Source organism: Lampris incognitus, chromosome 13 (assembly GCF_029633865.1).
Source record: "Lampris incognitus isolate fLamInc1 chromosome 13, fLamInc1.hap2, whole genome shotgun sequence".
Classification (NCBI taxonomy): domain Eukaryota; kingdom Metazoa; phylum Chordata; class Actinopteri; order Lampriformes; family Lampridae; genus Lampris; species Lampris incognitus.
Window position 1 is genome coordinate 40,209,788 of NC_079223.1, and position 23,582 is coordinate 40,233,369.

Genomic DNA, 23,582 nt, shown 5'->3' on the forward strand with positions numbered 1-23,582 from the left:
GCCAAACCACCAGGACATTTTAAGACAAGGGGAAAAAACCAAATTTATTGTGGGTTTGGTGTGTGTGCATGTGTGTATTTAAAATTTCATCCTCGGTCGACTTTTGAAGCACTCTTTGGGTAACGCCTTGTTATTCACACCAGATGCGTCTCATGAAGTGATGCACGCCAGAGGGGAATGCTTGGGATAATGCAGACACAAGTGCCACCCACAAGTGGACATACTTTGAAAGCTTTGTTTTACAATGGATAAGTACCTAAATATATTCTTTTTTTTTCTAGGTTACTTAAAACGTCATTAACCTGTCTCTCTCATATAGGCAGTGTCAGTAGGTTGTCCATCCTTTCAATCTAGTGAACATACCTAATGTTCATATTCATCTTCTTTTAAAATTGCTATCAGAAAGAGTATTCATTAACTACCAAAACAACAATGTGATGATACATTTTACATAAAATTCTGTTTAAATGACACTGGAATATGAAAATCTACACCAAATGCAGAGAAAATAGACTCAATGCCGAAACTGGAGCTTGCGACTGCATCCTGATCCCAGCGTGTGCGGGTGGTGTTTTCACTCACATCGGTTAACGGACGCCAAATTGAAGCATGAGCCATTCTGTGGACGCTTCATGAGCGCTCTGCTTCTGGTGTGTTCAAGGCCCAAGAATAACTAACCCTGAAGGTCAAAGGTTGACCGTTTATCGGCCTGGCTGATTATCGCATCCGATATTCAGCAATTTTATGTTTATGTTTAGCCGCCTCTGTCTGTAGTCACCACTCTGTGGTCTCGAGTAATGTCCCGTCCACAGTACTATCTGATATCATGAACAATATGAAGGCTACTGTGCCACAGTAGCATTTGCAGACTGGAGGAAGGCATTTGCAGACTGGAGTATGTCCAGTGAGCGAGCGGAACTGTGTTTCGAAGGTAAGGCCCCAGATAAACATCACAACCCTCTACACTGAAGTTGTAAAAACACCACAATCTTATGATCTATTTCTATGATGACAAGCATGCTCCATTTTTAAAAAAAGTTTTTTATTACTTTTATTAATCCCCGTGGGGCAATTCTTTCTCTGCATTTAAGCCATCCTAGCGGTGTAGCTAGGAGCAGTGGGCAGCTGCCGTGCAGCGCCTAGGGAAGTTTAGTTTAGTTTCCCAGTTACACTACTGAAAATGCCTGAATAATGCACTTTGTTGCAGTGCTATACAGTTAACTATGAGATAAGAGTTTATTTATGTAGCAATAGCTACATCTTTGGGTAACGTTGGTGTCAGCGCAAATGGAAATTATTCTAGCTACCATATTGCGAATGTAACATTACTCGCCTGTACCAATCAGTGTTTTTACACATTACAAGTGCAGTCAACACTCCAAGGAATACAGGAGCGCCCCCCTCTGACCATAATGTTGGTTGCAATAGTAGAGTGGTGCTATTTGGGTTTCCGCTCGGTGATGCCATGGGAAGTGAAGAAGCAGAATCTATTACAACTAACTTCGCTGGAAATTACTGCTTGCAGCTTTCTTGAAAACTGCTCATCCAAACAACCTCACACTCGACAATGCACTTCCTTGGATCCTCAGCAATACACCCGCCAAGTATGAAGCCAATTGGATGAACGGTTGTCAAGAAAATTCCATCCCTTATAATCAGGGCTTGTCCTGTATTGGAAAATAAAATGCCGCATCCCGTATTGAATCAATAAGGCACACGGTTTTTCTTGTATTTTTGTACACGTTTCATATATACACTAGGTCTTCAAAGAGCTGAGAATAACATAACATCGAGTAAAATCAAGCCACCAATCATACAAATGAAGTGGAAAAGTTTAATTTCAGTGGTGAGCTACAGTTCGACAAGCTCTGCTTGCTGTGTGAGATTGCACATCAGTGTCATGCCGTCATCATTGCCATTAGGCCTAACTCAGTGGTTGCCCTTTACAGTTAAAAATAGCACCCTCGGACACTGATGGTTTCCATTTATTTGAGATGGACACAATGTTTGTCATGTTTCAGTACTGTTTGTGTCAAACCAATCAGTACCACAAATCCAAAGTATAATACAAAAATATTTTTGTTACACTTGTACACTAAGTGCTTTGTTATTTTTTCTTGCAATAAAGCACTTCAAATCGTGTGTATCGGCATATTGGATTCCCACAAAATCATTAGTTAGACTGGTAGCCGATGGTCATTATAATGTAAGCAAATGTTGAGTCTCGTAGAGCTAACTTGAATGCAATAGCATACATCAACAAGTTCATTTCTTGATCCATAATTTAGCCAGCTGACTAGCTTGCTGCTGGGAGCTCCCTGCACTTTTTGTTTTAGGATACTTTTGAAAGGTTCACTTTTAATTAAACATATGCTTAAAGGCATTTCAACCACGTTTTGTGTTGGAGTTTGTGTTATTCTAAGTTTTGACACCAAGGTTTTCATTTTTTACTGCAAATGTATATCGGTTTCAAATATCAGTTATTGGTCTCCTTGATTACTGATAATCGGTATCAGCCCTGAAAAAAAACCATACCGGTTGACCCCTCCTGAAGATCTTAATGACATGGCCCACTACAAACCAATTAATTAAATTTGACTTAATCGTGATTTTTATGGAAGAGAAAGATGTGGCTTGAGTAACCTGTCAGTTTGAGAACACGGGTGAGAGACTAGAAAAGCCCCACAGAAACAGAATAGATGATTCACCCCTGCCTAAAATAAACCTCTGCTGTGTGCCCACATAAATAAATGGCAAATTCGTGTTTTGAAAATTATGCCACCAGAAACTGCACTTGGATCAATTCACTTTCATCTTGACTTTGTACACAAATCTGAACTTGTATATGATCAGAACACAGCTTATGTTGTTTTTGAAATTAGGTTTCTTCATGTTCAACCTCAACTGACTTCCAAAAGACTTTGTAAGCGACAGCTGTAAGTATATAAACTTTATAGCAGGTAGACTGACAACAATACATGAGAACGCAAAACAGGCAATGGAAATTGTGTTACCCTGTAGCTACCTCAGTCAACATATTAACAAGCTTAGTACGTATCAATACCTGCTGTTCCTGCCTGTAGTCTACAATAGACTTCATTTTACCACGTTTGACATTTTACCATAATGTACATCACAATCCAGGTCTCAGCAGGAGGAGGCATAAAGTTAAGATTATTTACCAAGGAGGAAAGCCTTTAAAGAGGCTAAGCTGAACATTCTGCTTATAGCAGCAAAGTGACTGACAGCACAGCCCGGGTCACCATAAATATACGTGAACCTGTTTATCAGCTGAGCTGAGCCTCCAATGAGCACTGGCACTGCCTTAGGGCAAAGCTCCTGCTCTCAAATGGCACCTTCCTTTCCGCATATGACTTCACAGACAGTAACTTGTAGGCCAACGGTCAATGGCTCATCAAAGGCTAGTGGCAAGGGAGCAACAATTGCCCAAATACCATTCAGGGCAGTGAGATTTTAATGGGAAAAAAATTGAGCCAATATCTTTCTTTTTGTAGTACCAAGAGTTACTACTTTTTTTTCTATCATTGCCAACTGCTGTGCAATAAAAGCCTAGGAAATTAAGACTTAAGGAGAAAAGGAAGGGGCTGTGATGATGAGAAATTGAAGAAGTGGAAGGCTGTGGTCAAACAAGCATGACTGCAGATGGCATGTGTGCTGGATGACTCATTGCCGGTGTTTGGGAACAATTGGAGCGTCATCACTCTGATGTGTCGGGTTAATTAAAGCAGGCACCAAACTAAACTGCCATTTGTCAATCAGCCTTGAGCTTGCCCAGAAATAAGCAGGCACTCTTCTGTTCCATGTCAGGCTGAAAAGGAATATTTACCCCCATCATCACAGCAGCAATAACGGCTCTAGGGTAAATAAACATGCACTCAAGCAAGACAACTGAATTGCTCTCAGAGAGGCTTTTTTACACAGCCGTTTCAAGGCAGGAACGTTGCGCCATTAAGCCGCCTTGCCGTTCTGTGTAAAAGGTACAAACACGGAATAGGGGTGGGGGTCATTGTTGTTGTGGTGTTAAGCTGGCAGCGGTGGTAGTCACAAAGCTGAATCGACGTCTGTCTAGAAGGGACAGACGGCAGGACGGGACAGCCGACGCTGGTGTGTTACATGTCACGCTGCCTATGCTTGTGGAATGCTGGCATGCTATGTAAAATGAAACACTGGGGCATGATAATGCCGCCTTTGTTTGGTTTAGTGTAAAAAAAAAACAAAGACGTCATAAAGACGGGTCTTCGTTACGGCAGTATTGTGAGATCTATGCAAAAACACAAAGTGCTTATGGTACAGCTACAGGCAGCACTCCCTAAGAGTGCCCTTGAATGATTGCCTAAGCACTCTATTTACATGGAAAATTGAGCTATAATGCTCCTTCAACGTCAGCAACTTCAGGATAAAGAGTTGTCATGCCAGTTTGACAGCAAAAGGAGACAATTTAGATTTAAATGCAAGAGACGCTTGAGGAGTTTCTCTATATTTTTTAGCACTACCAACACAAAAGGATTACCTTCTTTGTGTTAAAAGAGAACCCATGCAGTATTTCTACAGCTTTTACAGATAAAATCCCCATGAGTTTGTCAGCACCTCTGATCAACCTCTTAACACACTATCTGGTTTTAATTGTCTTAATTTTGTAAATGTCACCGACACTGAACAAGCTCATGTGTGCTTTTCATAAGTATTACAGTTTGCATTTTTCACAATAATTTAAGGTTCTTCCATGAAATTAAAGCCTCTTCACCCATGCTTGCCAACGGTACTAGCTTTTGTTTTTAGGAAGACGCAACCTACCCAGTTTTGGAAAGACTATGAGGTACTCCGCATTGCATTGTGGGCAAACCACACGTGCTGTGCTGTTGCCCCGCTGCTTCTCATCCACCCAGCGCTGCAGGCATGCCTGGTGGACCCACTTTGTGGAGCCACGGCAGTGGCATGGGCGCACCCACTCCGCCGTGCGGTCATCCTCATCTGTGGCAAAGCACACCCAGCAGCTCCTAGGATGACAAACACATACCCACACAGAAGGGATAAGCACACTGAACAGCTGACAGGAATTATGTGTGATCTTTCTACTTCCTAATTTCTAACTGAATTGATTTTATTCTGCTAGACTGCATTCAATTTAGCAATGTATCATCACCTTGATTGAGAACCAGAATTTGTGTTCAAGGGATCACACCAAAATAGATAGTGCCTCTGCACTTCTAAATGTGGGGCTTCTGTACGTGATAAATACTCTTGGCTCTAGTAAAAAGGATCCCAAGCTGAGCGCCTCCCTGTTGGCACTGGCATACAGGCAGAGGTAGAGAGCCTGTCTGGAGTAGGAGTCAGGAAGAGAGACCAACTGGGGAGACAGTTACCGAAAACCCTTTCCACCACACAGCATAAGATTCTGTCACATGAAGGATATTTTACAAAGACATACGAGCAAACACGTCAAAAAAATCTGCCAAGTATTCATAATCATTCTCTAAAGGTCATGTAGGTCTACACACTTATGTGCAAGCAGCTGAAGTTTGATCTGGATAAAGTCAAAATCCTGCTACATCTGACAGAAGATAAAATGCTTGTGACTGCACCGTCCAAAGCCATGAACCCAGGGGGGATTGTGAGAGAGTGAGCGAGAGAGCGTAACATAATCTTTCATGTCCTCTTTGAGGAAAAAGTGGGGAGTCAGCAGCAAAAAGTCACCTTTAAAAAAAAAGAGTCAAAGGTTTAGGCTTAAGAGGATGTATTTTTTCAGAGAAAACTGTTGGAGAGGCCATTTTACAGTGCCTGGAAAATGGTGATAGCAGTAGTGGTCAGTCGGTGAACTGGACCAACTGCCCTAGATGGCTCACACCCAGCAAGACTAAGCGAATGTCTCCACAGTAGAGATCAACAAAAAACCTTCCAGGCAAACAAGTGTTTGCAAGTCAAGCACACCTGAGAACCACAAGAAATTCAATGCAAATCTACCAATCTAAAACAAATGAGCTTTTGTTTTTTTTCTATACAAGGCAAAGAATGTGCGATGGCATTCACTGCAAATTCAAAAAGCAGCCCCCCTGCTTATCAAATAACCAGTATAAATACAATAATTTATAGCATTTAAGTATTACCAATGGTCAACCTAAGCAATGTTTTTTCATTGACTGATTTTTTTTAAGTATCCCTTGGCTTAATCGCTCATCAAATAGTCACTCAACACTGGCTATAGTGTTTTGTGTTGTTCCAAACTGTCTTGCCTAATGCCATCACTAACCTAAATTCAACAGGCTGCCCCTATGAAAGTGATTGTAGTATTCCAACAAAACTTGAATATGTGGATTGAAAGCGGAGACGAATTTCAATTACCCCCAGCGCCGCAGACAAAGTTGCCCTCTCACACATCCTGAGGGAGTATGGCTTAATGGAGCATTAATCAATTTGCAAGTACCTATTGCATTCTACTTCCTATCCACACTATACCCCCCCCCCCACACATGTTTTGAAGGCCTGTGTGACTGAGACATCCATCCAGTAAAGAGATATGAGGCAGCCAGAAACCACCTTGTCAAACTTTGGCCTCCTCACTAATTAGAACAGTGTCTTTAATACACTTGGCCTTCATACTCTCCTGGGTTTTACAATTAATTTGTGCTGCTTTTGTGGACCATGCTCCTCTGCATTCTCCTGGCTAATTAGTGTCAGTGATGAATTAAAATGCCTCCATCTCAGTCCAACATCTGGGAGGATATTAGATATCCACCTGACTGTGACATTGCCATTCATTCATTAATCAGCAGAATGTGCTTAGCTTGATGTTACCTTTGCCTCATCTCACCTCATATGGCTAAACCCAAAAAATCTAGATCCATGACATGCACAAAACCTTGACATTTCAGTTTTCCTAACTTCCTAAACTGCAACTTTCTGTGTGTGCCAGGTTGTTTTACAATTTATTCATTTTAAGGCCATAATCACTACCTACCTATTTTGTTAACACTAGTTGCTATTCCAACTGTCACTAGACGCCATTGTTAACTCACTAGTCGCTAGAAATTAGAAACTAGTTCTATTAGAACAAGCACTACTTACTAATGTGATTATGACTAGTCGCCTTTCTCTTTTAATAGTAATTCAATAAACACTAGTCGCTTTATTTTAGTTACTCATACCTAATTTAAAGGCACTATTCACTGTTATATTTTTACTCGGGAACTACCATGCTGCTTGTCAATTGAACATCATGAGGAGTCACATTAGATATCAGCTTTTCATCAACTACTAGTCATTATTTAAACAGCACTAGTTGTTAATCCAATTCTACTAGTCATATATTAGTTACAAGTAACTAGTCATCAATGACTAGTTGCTATTCTGATTTTCACTTGTCACAACTGCATTGTTTGTAGTTACTATTCAGTATTGAAAAGTAGCTATTTAATGAGACCTAGTTATATTCAAAATAGATAAATATATGTTTTTACCTGGCACATTTTTAACACCAGCGAATTAACATGACAAGTCACAACCAAATGTTGATATCAACATTTTAGATTTAACTAGTCAAAATGAAAAAGTTGGTGTGTCAAACGGAAGAGCAACTAGTCGCTTTTGAAAAACTACTAAGAGGCTTTATTCATAAGCACCTAGTAACAATGGAACATTCACTAATGATTACTGGAATACAACTAGTATTAAAACATAGTGACTAGTGACTAATATATAATTACTAGTAGAATTATCTTAGAGACAAGTAAAAATGTATTTTTAGAACTAATATCCATTTTTTAGCAACTAGTAACTTTAAAATAGCAATAAGTGACAGCCAGAACAGCAACTAGCATTTAAAAACATAATCACCCACCTTATCATCTCAGCCATATTTTTTATGGTAGATTGCGTTTAGCTGGTGGACTATGGGCCGTTTAGGCACTGGTCGCTAAAAATTAAAACACTGGTACTTTTTTTTTTAACACTAGTCGCTATTGTGACGTTACTAATTGCTAGAAAAGATACTTTGCTAATAACAGTGAAGAGTGCTTTTTTAAGATAGTTACTAGTTACAAAAATAAAAGAACTAGTTTATTGAGTGGTTAGTAGTAAGAGGAAAAGTGACTACTCATAATCAATTTAGTAAATAGCGCTTATTTTATCAGAGCTAGTATCTCATTTTAAGCAACTAGCGACTTTACAATAGCAACTAATGACATTCAGAATAGCTTCTAGTGTTTAAAAAATATGTACTAGTGTCCAATTTTTAGTGATTGGGCCTTAAAATGAATAAATGATAAAACAGCTTCCCTTATTCTCTGTCCCTTTACTTTGAAGGATGCCATCAAACCCTTTTCAAGCAATACAGTCAATATTGAAAACCTTTTCCTGTGACGTGCTAAATGTCTGGGGAGGAAAAATTACCACCTCAAATCCAAAATGTCAAAATATCCCTTTAAGCCTCATTCACATTGGATTAAATCTTCCAGTAGCCTGTTGCTAGGAGATCCACTGGCTCAGGGAGTGATGCTTTCGACCTATTTCCAGCCCAGTGAGCCGTACGTGACATTTACGTTCTCATTTCCATAATTACATTGAACCTTGAACAGTTGGCATTTCAATGGCAGAATGAAACTATGATTAATCTACTCACTTCCCATAAACCCCTGACATAATGAAATAAGGAGTGACAAGGTGATAAGAAATGCTTTTTTGTTTTCTCCACCTCCCTTGGTTTGGATATCAATCAAATTATTATGTTAATGACATCTAAAAATATTCCCATTAACACCGAAGTTCTGGCAGGATAATATCCATGGGATACTATACATATACATACAAATCCCTTCCTAATAATTCCATACCATTGAGGAAAATTCTTTCAAAACTTGTGACACTGTTAACCTGCGTTTAACCCCATGTCAGTCTATCCAATGTTTTTCAACAATTAAAATATAGATTTTTTTTTATTTTACCACCAAACCAAGCACAGGTTGTGAGGACAAACTAACTGTAGGGAGTAAGTTTAAAGCCTTCAGTTTCCTTGATCAAATAATGCTCATCTAAAGCCAGCCGTTAGATTTTATGGTACATGAAAAACAACAGGTATTCTCAGACTGGAGGGGCTGGGTGCCTCTTTGTGCTCATTAGGAAGTAGGAGAAGTGCCATTTCTCCCTATAGAAATATTGGAGTCATTTATCAGCCAAGGTATAAGCTATAACCTATTCTTAGCTAAATCTTTTGCCATACCAGCCAATCATAAAGGCAGCCAAATGTCACCATTTTTGCTCTGGAGTCTATAAAAGCTCAAGTGGGTTTTCTAGCACAACTCTTTGTAAGAAAGAACATCAGTTCATCAGCTCTAGACACAAAAGGACTATTTGTAACAATCAACATGTATTCTGACACTCATTTTTCTGTCTTCCTGCTTCCTATAAATGTTTAACCGAAATTGTTCTGTGCCTTCATCTCCAGCAATGACCTGTGGAGAAAGCTGAGAGGGGTGAGACGTGACTAAGGCGAATCCCCATAAAATGCCATGTATAATTCAACCTGCCTGCTCCCAGACCTGAATAATAGATGTTGAATCTCTGGCCTTTTGTCGTCGACGTCCTGAGTCCAAGGTGTCCTGTGTTAACTGGGGCTGCAGGGGAGTAGTGGGGAGCCTTATGTGAAAAGCTGCAGACAGCTGGTTAAAAACGTTTGCTCAAGTTGCTGTCTGCCTACAGTGGCTGATTTTCCAATACTCACCTGGTGCTGAATAAAACATGCAGGAGAGAGGGTTAGGGGTCAAGGTGCTCAGGTGACATGGCCAACTGAAGGTGTACGGTAGGCCTTTGTGGTGAATCCGAGTCTATGGCGGAAATTTTAACCATCCTTTCTCTCATCTACTCTCCTCACAAAAACCTTGTGCTCTTCCTCCCACTACTACTATTGCTGCTGTCTCGCACTCATCTCTTTGCTTCTCTCAGCATTGTGAACCTGTGCCCAACACTTGACACTATATATGCTTGACACAATATACACAACTTCTTCCATTACCGCAGACTATGGTTACGTTAGATACTGAGGGAAGGACAGAGCCAATGGTTGCTTGATAACCCCATTCACAGAGGAAAAGGTGGGGGGATGATTTTGCAACAGCATTTTTCAAACTTCGTCATTAGCCTAGATATTTTGAATCTGCAAATATTTCTTATGATCTACACTACAGAGTAGCCATGTGTCCATGAAAATTGGATTTCCAACTCAAACAAGATTTAACAAACTTATTAAGGTAAGTATAAACTTGTGAGTAACCATACCATAGGCTGAGCTTAACAATGGCCTTTGGGTAAGTGAATCTGAGCTAAGGGTACCACAGAGACAAACCGAGGGAGGAGGAAACGGGAGGATGAGATACTGATTGGAACAGTGGACAGATGTCGCCAAGGGAGCAGGACAGTGCAGAACAAAATGTAACGCTGCAGCAGATTCACTGGCTCCTGTTCCTGAAACCCAGCCGCGTTGCATGACAAGTCCCAATACAGCAGCACTGAAATGCTACCCTCCATATGAAACCCTAATCTCCAGCTCACCCACGACTGGCCTTGTTAAACAGAACACTCCAACAGATAAGATGGAGCCATACACCACAAAATGGTCCCCCAGACATAGAGTACCCCTGCTTTTTAACATGAAACTAGAGCAATAAACTGAAAATTCCAAGTACTGCTGAGTTAATGTTAACAAAAAAGCAATTTAAGTTGAAGGATTTTTACTAATGACAGCCTATTTTATCAGGTGAAGTAGAATTTTGCTCATCGGTGATTATATGTGGCACACTTCCAACTGCACAAATCAGCTCTATTATTTTGGCATTATCACAGCTAACAAAAAATGGAGCCTTAAACCTAGAGAAATGAATAAACCGATAGTTGATACAGCGTCATTTTTCTGTCACTGCTAAGGTCTGTAAGAATTCCATGTAAATGATTTGAAAACTCACAAAGGCTAATGATGGCTGCTTGCCTGAACCTTGCTGGAACAAGGTGACCTGCCATGTCCACAACTTATTTACATGTTAAACAGGCAAACTCAAGTGAGGTCTTGTTTCCACAATGAGCTTTAATCCACTGAACACTAGGAATCTTGTTTGAAGCTTCAAGAATGAACAACAAGCAAAAGCAAGCAGTGTGCTATAAATACAGGTCATTTGGGTTGCCAAATACAATCTCCTGCAACGTGTTGCCAAATAAAATTTGCAAATTTCTTGTATAGTCCATCCATCCATCCATTATCTGAACCGCTTATCCTGATGATACCAAATTGTACTTCTAACATTGAATCTAATATGAAAGGCTAACAATTTTTTGTTTACTGATGACGGAAAAAAATGATAGCCTGTTAACTTTGCCTAAATGCACTTATTTTGTCTTATTTATCAAGTATTTAAAATGTTTATATTGTTTTATTGATGAGAGAGAATTAAAAACAATGAGATTTGGCCAAATTTTTTAAGCATTAAACATGTGTATGTTTTCAATAACACGTATTTAAAACAAAGTTGTGATTTATCAAATGTATATCTCTTCAAAATGGCTGGTTTACCTATTCAAGACAATATACGGTGATGCGGAAATGACAGTAAAAATGGTCAGGGACGTTCATTTATGTACAAATTCGCTCTTCTCACAATTTGTGAAGTGAGTGGGTTGTGATGATTTATCATTTTTAAAAAGTGGGCCCCCAGAAAAGAAAGCTTGGGCAACGCTGATTTAGAAGACGTTTAAAATCAGCCAGGACCAATATACTATGTGGCAGTTCAATTGTGCATGTACATTCTGACAACCTCAGATGAAAGGTTCAAGTCATGGTCACACCCACAGGAGAGTGGGGGTCTTGCAGTGTTGCGGTGGGCTCTGAAGGAAGACAACTGATTGACACTGTGTTCAAAGATGAGTGCAAAAGCATAGCTACTTTCTCATCATCTCACAAGTCAGGCTCCAGTTCTTTAAGAAGGGCCTAAGCCACTCTACAAAGGCTGCTTTCACTCAGCATCAGTCACGTGACTGTGGGAAATCTGGAAGTTTTTTGGCACAAAAGCTGGGTGCGGGAGCACCGGATCCAGGCCCACAAAGGTCTTAAAGGGAGGTTCAGGCCTGGGAGGCTTATCCATGTTTGACTGACTCTACTAAATTACAAGATAGTTTTATCTGAATTAGTTCGACAATAACACAAAAGCGCTTCATCCCCCTACAAACAGTAAATGTCTACCTCTGAAACAAACAACAACAACAAAAAAACAACATGGTTTCTATCAGTCTTTATTCATGGAAAACAAGACAACATCTACTAGTTCAACTGCAGCACAGCAGCCCCTTGCGAATACTGCTGCCTGTTCACCCTTGAGCAGTCAAAATGTTTTGACTAGCGAACCACAACTTTGTGTACTTACACAACCAACTAGACTCAGTGACTCTTGTGCATTGTTAACAAATGCACAGAAAAAAACAGTAGAGAGCAGGTTGGGACTTGCCATTTGGCTTTTGTTTCCATGTTATAACTGGCCCAGTTGTACTGGCGGCTGGCTCTCAGAGTAGAGACTACATTTGATAGGCCAATTGTGGGCCAGAACCCAATTAATTCAAAACTACCTTACTTCCTTTCTGCTCTCTTTCCCAGGGAAGGTAACAGGGCTCCAATGTGCCCCATCTATTGCTTTCACTAGGGTGGTCTGTCCATGTACAGTAACCTTTATTAGGGATGGGTATCATTTGGATTATGATCCATTCTGATTCCAGTTCTAGTTCTGCTTGCTGAATTCAGTTTTTAAATGGATTCTGGCACCAATTCTTTAATTTTTGACCCTAATCTTTACTACACTATTCTATTCATATTAGGTGCTGTGATACAGTAAGCTGATGTAAAAGCCTACCATCTCTGGTTGCTGTAGATTTCAAATTCAATGCTTTACTGCTTTAATGCAATGTAAGTGAACTTACTGAACTTCAGTGATTAAAGTCCATTGAACCTAGAGTATAAAAGGTACTTTTAAACCATTTCAGACCAAAATCCTACTATTTTCCTAGGATTCAAATCCTGGGGCTGTAGATAAAATCCTCAGTCAATTCCAGCTTTTTCTGGAAAGTTCCTTTTCACACATAGCCAGTGAGTCCCTGCATTTTAGTTACATACGTCCTGTAGTATGATCACCTCCCTATAATTACCTCTTTGTTTATTTTTACTTTGGAAAAATGGCGGGTAGAATACATTATGATGTGTTGCTGTTTTTTTGTATTTACACAACAGTTGTTTTTTGTCATCAAAATGTGAGCAGCTCCACAACGCAGCTAAAGCGCTATAGAGAACAGAAGTCAGTCGCAAATGCAAGAGCAATTCTGGACCGTGATTATGTGTTTTCATTGGTTGAATGATTTGTCAAACAACACACTGAACATGTACGTGCTGGTATTCTGTGAGTGACTTTTTCAAACTGACAAGATTGCTGCCTTGTACCCAGGAAGTACTTCCTAGGATTCTGAGCAGGGGGCCCTTTCCCATCAAAGACAATAACAGTAATAGTATATAGTAAAGTCCCATCACTCCTGAGCAAAATATTTAGCTGGAGACTGAAACATTGCCTATGTTGATGTAACCTACTGGTAATTATCTAATATTTACTCAAACCTACCAATAATCCAATTAGAGTGTAATGGTCAGCACTGCAGTAAAATACAAGCCTCAATGATTTCCATCAGTGCCAATTTCAAACCTCAATTGAGTTCAATGTCTGTGCAAAACAAATAATGGGCAGCTAAACTCATTTTTTAAATAAACCCCATAAGTTGCTTTAAAGTTGCTTATAAAGAGCACGCATTTCATGGCTACTCACACCAAATTAAAGTGAACTGCAAACCTGTTGTAACTGCTGGGCTTGTTACGGTTCACATTTCTCACTTGACTTTCCTATCATATCAGTTTCATTGTGCAGGCTGACCATGCGAAGGGGTTAGTTTAACCTATACAACTATGAAATGATTAAAAAAAAAAAAGCCCAATTCTAGATGTGACTTTGGGTTCAGAACTAACAGGTGAAAATGTTGGCTTTATTACATTACCAAAAGTGAGTGCTCAGTTTGAATTTATTGTCATGTGCCAATACAAATAATCCTTTAGCCAAGTTTCATCTGGTCAAGAAGGAATAGCAACAAGGCTAGGTCAAAACCTAGTATATGGCTGGACCGTATTTGGTCAGTGTTCGAAATAATGGCCAGTATTTTACAGGTATAGTCAGTAGCCATGTTTCGATTAATTGTTAAGCGAATTTTAAGTTAACTTTTGAAACGTCACAAAAAAGAATTTAAAAAAAAGAATTAGGTGCACTTCCATCAACTGGTTTGGAGCAAATAAACTATAGGCTATGTTACGCATAGTTGTAATAAAGAGTAGAAGTAGAGATTGTGAACTGGAAACCAAACCAGTCTCCTTGGCCATCTACGAGAGAAAATGGAGAGAAGTCTTCAGGAATTTGTTTCAATTGGGAAAGTTGTAATTGTTGTTTCATGTCAGCTATTACTAGCCATGTTTCATGCTGTCCGGAGATGAAGACAAAGAAATGCGTGTTATCGGACTATCCGGAAAGAAGCAGACAGTGGAAACAGCTGATCAGTCATGCAAGTTAAATGTTCGCAACGTCTGAATTAATTTGGCAAAGGTGTTTCCATATCCCATTTAGCACATAACTCTTTCGAAAAAGGCAAAAACCAGCTCAAGCGAGCATAAAAACATTTTTACGAAATGGGGGATGTTTTTTCAAATTTTGCCATTTCCATAAACCTTTTCTAATGTGATACTTCAAAATGCACAAAAATAGGTAATGGAAAATGCGGCTAGTGGTACTGACTATAATGTGAATTCATGGATAAATGTTCATCTGCAATTTTCTGTACTGGGCCCAGTAATATCCGTTGTTAAAGGGTACTGAAGTAGCTTATCACATGACATGGTTAAGCAACACCAGAGGAAAAAAAAGGTTATAAATGCATTTTCAAGAACAATAGTTTTCACTGATATCTTGGGATGTTTGATTTGAAAAAGAACTTTTTTAAGAATTAAAATTTTTTGAAAAAGAATGTAATTATAACCCCTCCTCTTTCATCTGTTTCTATCTGCGGATGTCTCGTTTTTCTAAGACTCACTCTGTATTGAGTGTTTAGTCAGAGTGGTTGTTATTTGGGGTACTCTGTGTACTCTCCCTCATGCATCTTGGCACATGGCAAGCTGGTTTCTCTCCTACTCAGCTCTATGCTGGACTGTTACAGTGCGTAATTGGATGTGGAAAAAGCAGCAAAATATTTTGTTCCCAGCATTTCAGTAGTGTCCACGAGCAGCAATATATTCCGTTCATTAGCGTGCGATATCTAGCTGTCGACCAATCGTGTAACTTCAGCGATGTTGTTGGTCACCTGATTCAGCGGCCCAATCGTGTCAAACACAATCACTCAGTCAGGCGTTATTATGAATCCCACAGCCCTTCTAGGCAAGACACACCCCGTGTAGCATCCAGGCGCTAGGATTCTAGGAAGACCCGCCCCTACTCTGCCTCTGATTAGCTAACCTTAACCCTAACCCTAACCAACCCAACCAACGAGTACTGGTCAATCTGGCCAATCCTAGCGCTTGAACGCTATGCGGGGCATGTCTTGCCTAGAAGTGCCGTGAGATTCATAATAATGCCTCAGTCAGTCAGTCACTCTAAACATTATCACGGTCACCTGATCCAGCGGCCCAATCATGTCAAACATCACCACCCAGTCAGTCATTCTAAACATGATCACTCAGTGACATTCGCAGTTGTAGGGTTGGCCCACCGGCCGGTCTAACCAAAAATCATACCTTGATGATCACTGTGTCCACCTTGATGGTAGCTTCCATCTAATTACTACAAGTTGCCTTCTTTGCTAGATTTTAAAGTATGAAATGTTACCCCAGTCAGCTGTGAATACATTCAAATGAATAAGCCTGTAAACTAGCAGTTGTGTTGATAAGTTTATTTACAACTGAAAGGTGATTATTTCTGTACTGTAATTAAATATTTTAACAAGAGGCGTGAAGTGCAGATCTCCACTAGGTGTACATATCTCCCCTTCTCCGGTGTTCAAACTTGACGACAAATACCTTTTTTTCCTCTACTGGGAGAAGGGAAATACACACACACGGACAGAAAAGCTGGGTTTCCCCCCCCCTGCCATTATAAGACTTTTGCGCGGCACCCAAGTCTACCAAATGGGAAATGGGGGGGGGGGTTAATATGCAGTGCTCAGGCTATAAAAATCTACCTAGTAAAACCATTTTGCCTGTTCGTCAATGGATGTGCAGCCACCTTGGAGGAGCCTTGCACGAAAGTGACCAAGTCTGACACGAAATGACAGAGATCAGGCTATCATAATTTCAAAGCCTTTATTGCAGGACTTAAAATGTGTTTAACCGTTGCAAGTTTCATGATATAAAATGAAGGCGAATGACTGCTGCTGATTGACTTTCATTCATAAAATGGTACGAAAACATAGCTCAGCTATGGGAATGTTTTATTGTAGCTACTGTGATTATTTCTAGCTGTGACAGTGGTTAATCCTACTCTTGAAATTGTATTTTTAAAGCTGAGTTTTAACACTGGAGACTATGGCACTTCTGAAGGGCACTGTGGTGAATAAGGCAAATTATTTTTGGTTCATCCTGTGTTCTTCCAGTTCTCCTGTGCTGAGATCAGCAGTGAATGATTTCCTGGCTTCCGAAATACAATCAACTTCTCGTTTATTTTCAAGATTCTTACCTGAATACATAATGTTTCAGTTTCGACACTGTCACTGCCCAATCTAACTCAACCATAGATGTGAGTCGTGCATTCGCACGGTTGACTCAGATCAGGCAGCTACAAAAAGCAGCATTGGTCGATCGAGCTAGAGAGTGAATGAAAAGAGGGAGCAGCAATAGCGAGAACAAGCATTTTTTGAAGGTTCTGAATCCTCGCAACCATGAGGTGCTTCATCATACAGTCATAACTGTGCACAAAACACTTTAGGCTGATAGGTCCAGTAGTTTGCAAGATTAACTGCGGACACACACACGTACGACCAAAAGCATATCCCCCTCCAGGCTGCCGCCTGGCATAGGTAACTAAGAATGAAAATGGAGAGGGATAAGAGTGAACATAACAAGTAGACACCAACATTTAAGCCACTGTACCCAAAATGAGCCAAAATGTAACCTTGACTGTGAAACAAAATTTTTATGAACCATCCAACACTTAATACTTGTTAGCACACAGAGCTTTCCTCCCTGACGCAGACAACCATGATATACCAACGTTTTATAAACAAATATATAAACTGAAAGACCATGTTGCAGAGCTGGTCAAAACACAAGTGTAAAACAAGGTTGCTTTGAAAAAAAAAAAAAAAGTCAAGCAAGCTTAAAATGTGTCTCCCATCTCTGTTTGAGCACTGCATTGCAGGGAGAGCTAGCTGCTTGTGGTAGGCCCAGATAAGAGCCTGTAAAGCCTTGTGCTTGTCACTGATAGAGGCTGGCTACCCAACAGTCTGGAACCAGGGGAACATGACATACATCATCTCACTATCCGTTCTTCAAACACAGACTTACTGCCTCTGCATCGGGGCCTACCTCATGATCCCACCACTAAAGAGTTATGGCACATGTGACAAAAGTCACACAACCTTCCTTTCATTTTGCCACTGTACCATGCAGTTGAGAAATACTCCCAAGTCCAAAGTTCAATACTGACAAATAGTGCTGGGTCACATGCCCAGGGAAGGCCCTCTTTCTGTATGCCTTAAACAAGCGATCAAATATTACACATATCTATTTCAAGACCAGCTGTTCACTCATAAACCAATGCATTTAAAGCAGTTATTGCAGTTTGGCAAATACAGGTCTTCATCGACATCTAGTACAACCATCAAATTCGGCTTCTTTTCTAAAACCACCTTGCTGCTAAGTTTACACCAAAGGACATCTTCATCAACGCCTACTTACTTCCTTTCTCTGTATCTAGCTCTAGAATAAGCGTTTCAAAAAAGAGGGTGTGGGCTAGCCTGATTTCCTCAGGCAGATTGTTCAAGACCCTAAGAACCAAGTCAGTGTCTTATGACCTGATGACCTAACTAGCACGAGCATGATTCAGCAAGGGACACTTATTAAAGTGCCGAACAACATAACAGAGAAAACAAGGTGAAGATAAATACAACCAAATGACCATAAAAAGAATCACTGATGAGCTTAAACTTCACTGAGGCAATGCTTTGCGTATTTGGCACATGCTGCTCTTTTTGACAGGCAATACTGCCCATTTTTGTCCACTGACCAATAGTAATTGTTGCTGGACAATTGCAGTTTGATCGCAGGTTTTATGCAATACAAGCGTTCAGTTTGTTGCAACAGCCTAAATAAAGTGTGATCAGATATGGACACATAGTTCTAGTCAACTGTAAATAATTAAATCATTGCCTGATTGGTGAAATACTTGGAGTTCACCTCCATGCACATACTGGTTTTTACCTCTATTTCTCCAACCACACTGAGGCATGCATAGTGGATTGAAGTGCTACACAGCAGGTAGCTTTGTACTCAGTACACTTATTCAAGAACTGTGCCAAAAGCCTAGGAATTTTAGGTGAATGCAAGAAATTGTTTGCGTGTCCCCTATACTTATTCTTCAGCATGAACTTGGAAAGGAACTGACAGATCACATCCTGATAAAAATGCAAATTAACACATCAGCTAGCTTATGGCAAGATGGTGCTTGATACATTGTGGCTCGCACTTCCTACCAAGAAATGTTTTTTCCCCTCTGCTAAATAAATTACTGAAATTAAAAACGATTTCAAATTAAAATGAAAAGCATCAGTGAATTGGACAAGGATATTCTCGCCAAATCTTACATTACTTTCTCACTTTTGACACCAAGCCAAGAACTGGACTAGATCTTACTAATTGAAAGAGCACAGCTCCACTACCAAAACTATCAGCAACATTCATGTCACTGACATTATGATGAGATTTTTTTTGGCAAGTTTAGGTTATCGTTTGAGCGCTTTGCTTAAAAAAAAAAAACAGCAACAAAAAAAACCAACAAAAAAAAAACCCAAAATATTTTAACTTGGTAAATGGTATTGGTAAATGCTTGAGTATAGGTAAATGCTTCATAAATGCTTCATCTGAGCTCTTGACATCCTCAAGGGTTTCCACTATATCAAAACATTAGATAAGAGGTTAGGTCAAGCTATATGGTTTACAGACATTCTAACATTACCTAAATGAAGCTAGTGAATGCTAACCATTGCAAATATTTTCATTTGTTGGTCTCAAGAAAGACTTCAAATGCAATGAATGCAATATTGGGAAGGGTGAAGTGCATATCACTGGAGATAGCCAATTAGATTCATAGTATTCGTTAATGAAGTTTATATGTAGGAAATTCACTCATTTCCCGCTCTGTCAGGTGTGCTGACCTTTGTCCTTATTGATCCAATTAAGACTCTTTAAATAGTGCTTTTGTAAGTTACATGAAGGTGCCGTTAACATTTTTTTTGTGTGTGTTTAACATTCAAATGGTGCCTTGATGTGTGACTTTTATTTGCATCATTCAATTATCACAGAATACCAGCTGCAAAGCTTCTTTGGCAGCACGAAGGGTCAGTACTTTGAAATTTCATGGCACAAGACATTATGTTTTCATGGATTTGTCAATGAATGTCAAACCTAAAAAACATCTGCACCACAAACTGAACATGGTGCACACGTTTAGATATCACATATTTATGTAACATACAAACATATTTATGTTTATAACAGGTAAACCATTCAAGTCAGTGAAACTCTTAAAACAAAACTGGGGGAAGGAGTCACAAATGTACATTAAAATTCCTGGGTTTGAACCAAGGAAACCATTGATTTATCAAGGGACAGCTGTCTGCGAGTTATTCACTGCAGGAGGGTAACTAGTAAAACACCAACACTGCCCAACAAATGATCCGAGGTAGAATTCGGCAGATTTGCAATAAAGCTAGCCCTTTGCTGTGACATCTAATGAAATGTAAAATTGACTTGTAAATGACTATCATCCAAAACCAAAATTATGCCAAAGTTGAAACAGATTGTCTGTGTTGCTCTATCAAAACGGAAACATGACTTTATAAACTGCCTTTACTAGGTCATCTGTGTTAGCATATCATTCCGTTGTTCAGTGCTACAAAAGAATGGGTCATCATGAATCATTCTGCAGGCTTTCATTGCAAACACTACATCTGAAACACAAAATGACTGACACAGCTGTTTCAGTAATTTGCACTTTCAACTAGAGGGTAAGGCAGCCAATTACTGAAATCAGTTTCTATAGTGAAGAGTAAACACCTGAATAACCTGGTCCCGTGAATCACATGGACAGCAACAAGTGCTTGACGGTTAAGTTAAATCTAGTTACTTGAAAGCCAAGGACTATGAATGTCTATTCATCCTTTAATTCATTCATCTAACCAGGGAGACAGTGTTTTACAATTTTTGTGTAAGGGGCTTTACAGCAGTTTAAGATCTAAAAAAAAGAAGAAGAAAGATTATAAGCCTCCACTAATGAGGGTTGGTTATCAAGAACTGGTCTCAACGTTCCATTAACCAAACAACTCATCTCATTTCATCATCAGCCGCTTCTTCGGGATCAGGTCGCATTGGCAGCAAGCTAAGTCGGGCACTCCAGACATCCCTCTCCCCAGCAACGCCCTCCAGCTCCTCCTGGGGGATCCCAAGGCGTTCCCAGGCCAGATTGGACATGTAGTCCCCCCAGCAAGTTCTGGGTCTACCCCAGGGTCTCCTCCCAGTTGGATGTGCCCAGAAAACCTCCAAAGGAAGGCACACAGGGGGCATCCTAATCAAATGCCCGAACCACCTCAACCGGCTCCTTTCGATGTGAAGGAGCAGTGGCTCTACTCCAAGCTCCCTCCGGATGTCCGAGCTCCTCACCCTATCTCTAAGGCTGAGCCCAGACACCATATCGAGGAAACTCATTTCAGCCGCTTGTATCCACGATCTCACCCTTTCGGTCACTACCCAAAGTTCATGACCATAGGTGAGTGAGGGTTGGAACAAAGCTTGACTGGTAAATTGAGAGCTTTTCCGGCTCAGCTCCCTCTTCATCACAACGGTCCGGTACAACGTCCATATTACTGCTGATGCTGCACCAATCCCCCTGTCAATCTCCCACTCCATCCTACCCTCACTTGTGAACAAGACCCCAAGATACTTGAACGCCTTCATTTGAGGTAACAACTCATCCCCAACCCAGAAGGAGCAATCCACTATTTTCCGGTAGAGAACCATAGCCTCAGACTTGGAGAATTAACCAAACATTCATTAAGAAATGTTAGTGTAGCTTCAGTCATGTTCACAAAACTAGCAAAATGCATCGAGCGTAAAAAAGTTTTAGTAAGTCAACTGTCAGGACCTACTCTCCCCAACGTCTTCATTACTGGTTACATCATATGTCAAAACAGCTTATAGCTTAGACTGCCTACACAAAAGGGGACCAAAACAAAGCAGTGAAAACAACAAACCGCAATCATTGCAGTAAGATAATTTCATCAAAGGGAGGAAACACCTCCAGTTTTTCAAAGCATATACTGCAGCATGATTTAAACCTGAAAGAACACACCGTTTTTGTTATCTCCTCCTGTCCAAGTCACCATAACATCATAGAATTGGTGCTTTTTGCACTCAGGTACAACAACACAAAAACAGCAGACATTCAAATTTGATGTGGAAGTTAGGAGATGATATTTATGATCAAGCCTACATTGCTTAGATATACACTCACCAGCCACTTTATTAGGCACACCTGTCCAACTGCTCGTTAACGCAAATTTCTTATCAGCCAATCACATGGCAGCAACTCAATGCATTTAGGCATGTAGACATGGTCAAGACGATCTGCTGCAGTTCAAACCGAGCATCAGAATGGGGAAGAAAGGTGATTTAAGTGACTTTGAACGTGGCATGGTTGTTGGTGCCAGACGGGCTGGTCTGAGTATTTCAGAAACTGCTGATCTACTGGGATTTTCACGCACAACCATCTCTAGGGTTTACAGAGAATGGTCCGAAAAAGAGAAAATATCCAGTGAGCGGCAGTTCTGTGGGCTGAAAATGCCTTGTTGATGCCAGAGGTCAGAGGAGAATGGCCAGACTGGTTCGAGCTGATAGAAAAGCAACAGTAACTCAAATAACCACTCATTACAACCGAGGTATGCAGAAGAGCATCTCTGAACGCACAACACGTCGAACCTTGAGGCAGATGGGCTACAGCAGCAGAAGACCACACCGGGTGCCACTCCTGTCAGCTAAGAACAGGAAACTGAGGCTACAATTCGCACAGGCTCACCAAAATTGGACAATAGAAGATTGGAAAAACGTTGCCTGGTCTGATGAGTCTCGATTTCTGCTGCGACATTCGGATGGTAGGGTCAGAATTTGGCGTCAACAACATGAAAGCATGGATCCATCCTGCCTTGTATCAACGGTTCAGGCTGGTGGTGGTGGTGTAATGGTGTGGGGGATATTTTCTTGGCACACTTTGGGCCCCTTAGTACCAGTTGAGCATCGTGTCAACGCCACAGCCTACCTGAGTATTGTTGCTGACCATGTCCATCCCTTTATGACCACAGTGTTCCCATCTTCTGGTGGCTACTTCCAGCAGGATAAAGCGCCATGTCATAAAGCTCGAATCATCTCAGACTGGTTTCTTGAACATGACAATGAGTTCACTGTACTCAAATGGCCTCCACAGTCACCAGATCTCAATCCAATAGAGCACCTTTGGGATGTGGTGGACCGGGAGATTCGCATCATGGATGCGCAGCCGACAAATCTGCAGCAACTGCGTGATGCTATCATGTCAACATGGACCAAACTCTCTGAGGAATGTTTCCAGTACCTTGTTGAATCTATGCCACGAAGGATTAAGGCAGTTCTGAAGGCAAAAGGGGGTCCAACCCAGTACTAGCAAGGTGTACCTAATAAAGTGGCCAGTGAGTGTAAATTCACACAGCAATGTCATTCTCCAATTCATCCCCAGAGAGCTCCATGTAAGGAAACTCCATTCATCACTGCATCAGGGGAGTAGATGAGCATGAAGAGCGAATGAATGTCATGGACAGGTGACACGTGTCATGAAAAGGGTTATATTCTCTTTCAACTATTGAGTCTCCTTTATTTAAGTAGGCAAATGTCCACATAACTGGATTTTGTTAAAGGAATCAGAATTGGTAATAAATGACACGTAGATACAGTATACGTACAATGTACAGTACAGTATATACAAAATGGGTGGATTTATTTGACAGTGTTAAGTGTTGATTCAAATGACAGCCCGCGGAAAGAAACTGTTTATATCTGGTTGTTTTGGGGTGCACTGCTCTACAACACCTTTTTTGGATATTTCCCCCTTTTTCTCCCCAATTGTACTTGGCCAATAACCCTATTTTCTGAGCAGTCCCCATCACTGCTCCACCCCCTCTGCCAATCTGGGGAGGGCTGCAGATTACCACATGCTTCCTCC

The 23,582-nt window shown here is 40.5% G+C and overlaps 1 protein-coding gene across 1 annotated transcript in view; it reads right to left on the minus strand.

Annotated features, from left to right (window-relative positions):
• marchf5 (membrane-associated ring finger (C3HC4) 5) overlaps positions 1 to 23,582 on the minus strand; it is a 55,089-nt gene that overhangs the window by 22,386 nt on the left and 9,121 nt on the right. Inside the window, exon 2 of the mRNA XM_056292220.1 lies at positions 4,816 to 5,018. Coding sequence (XP_056148195.1) covers positions 4,816 to 5,018 — 203 coding nt within the window. The remainder of the gene's footprint in view (positions 1 to 4,815; positions 5,019 to 23,582) is intronic.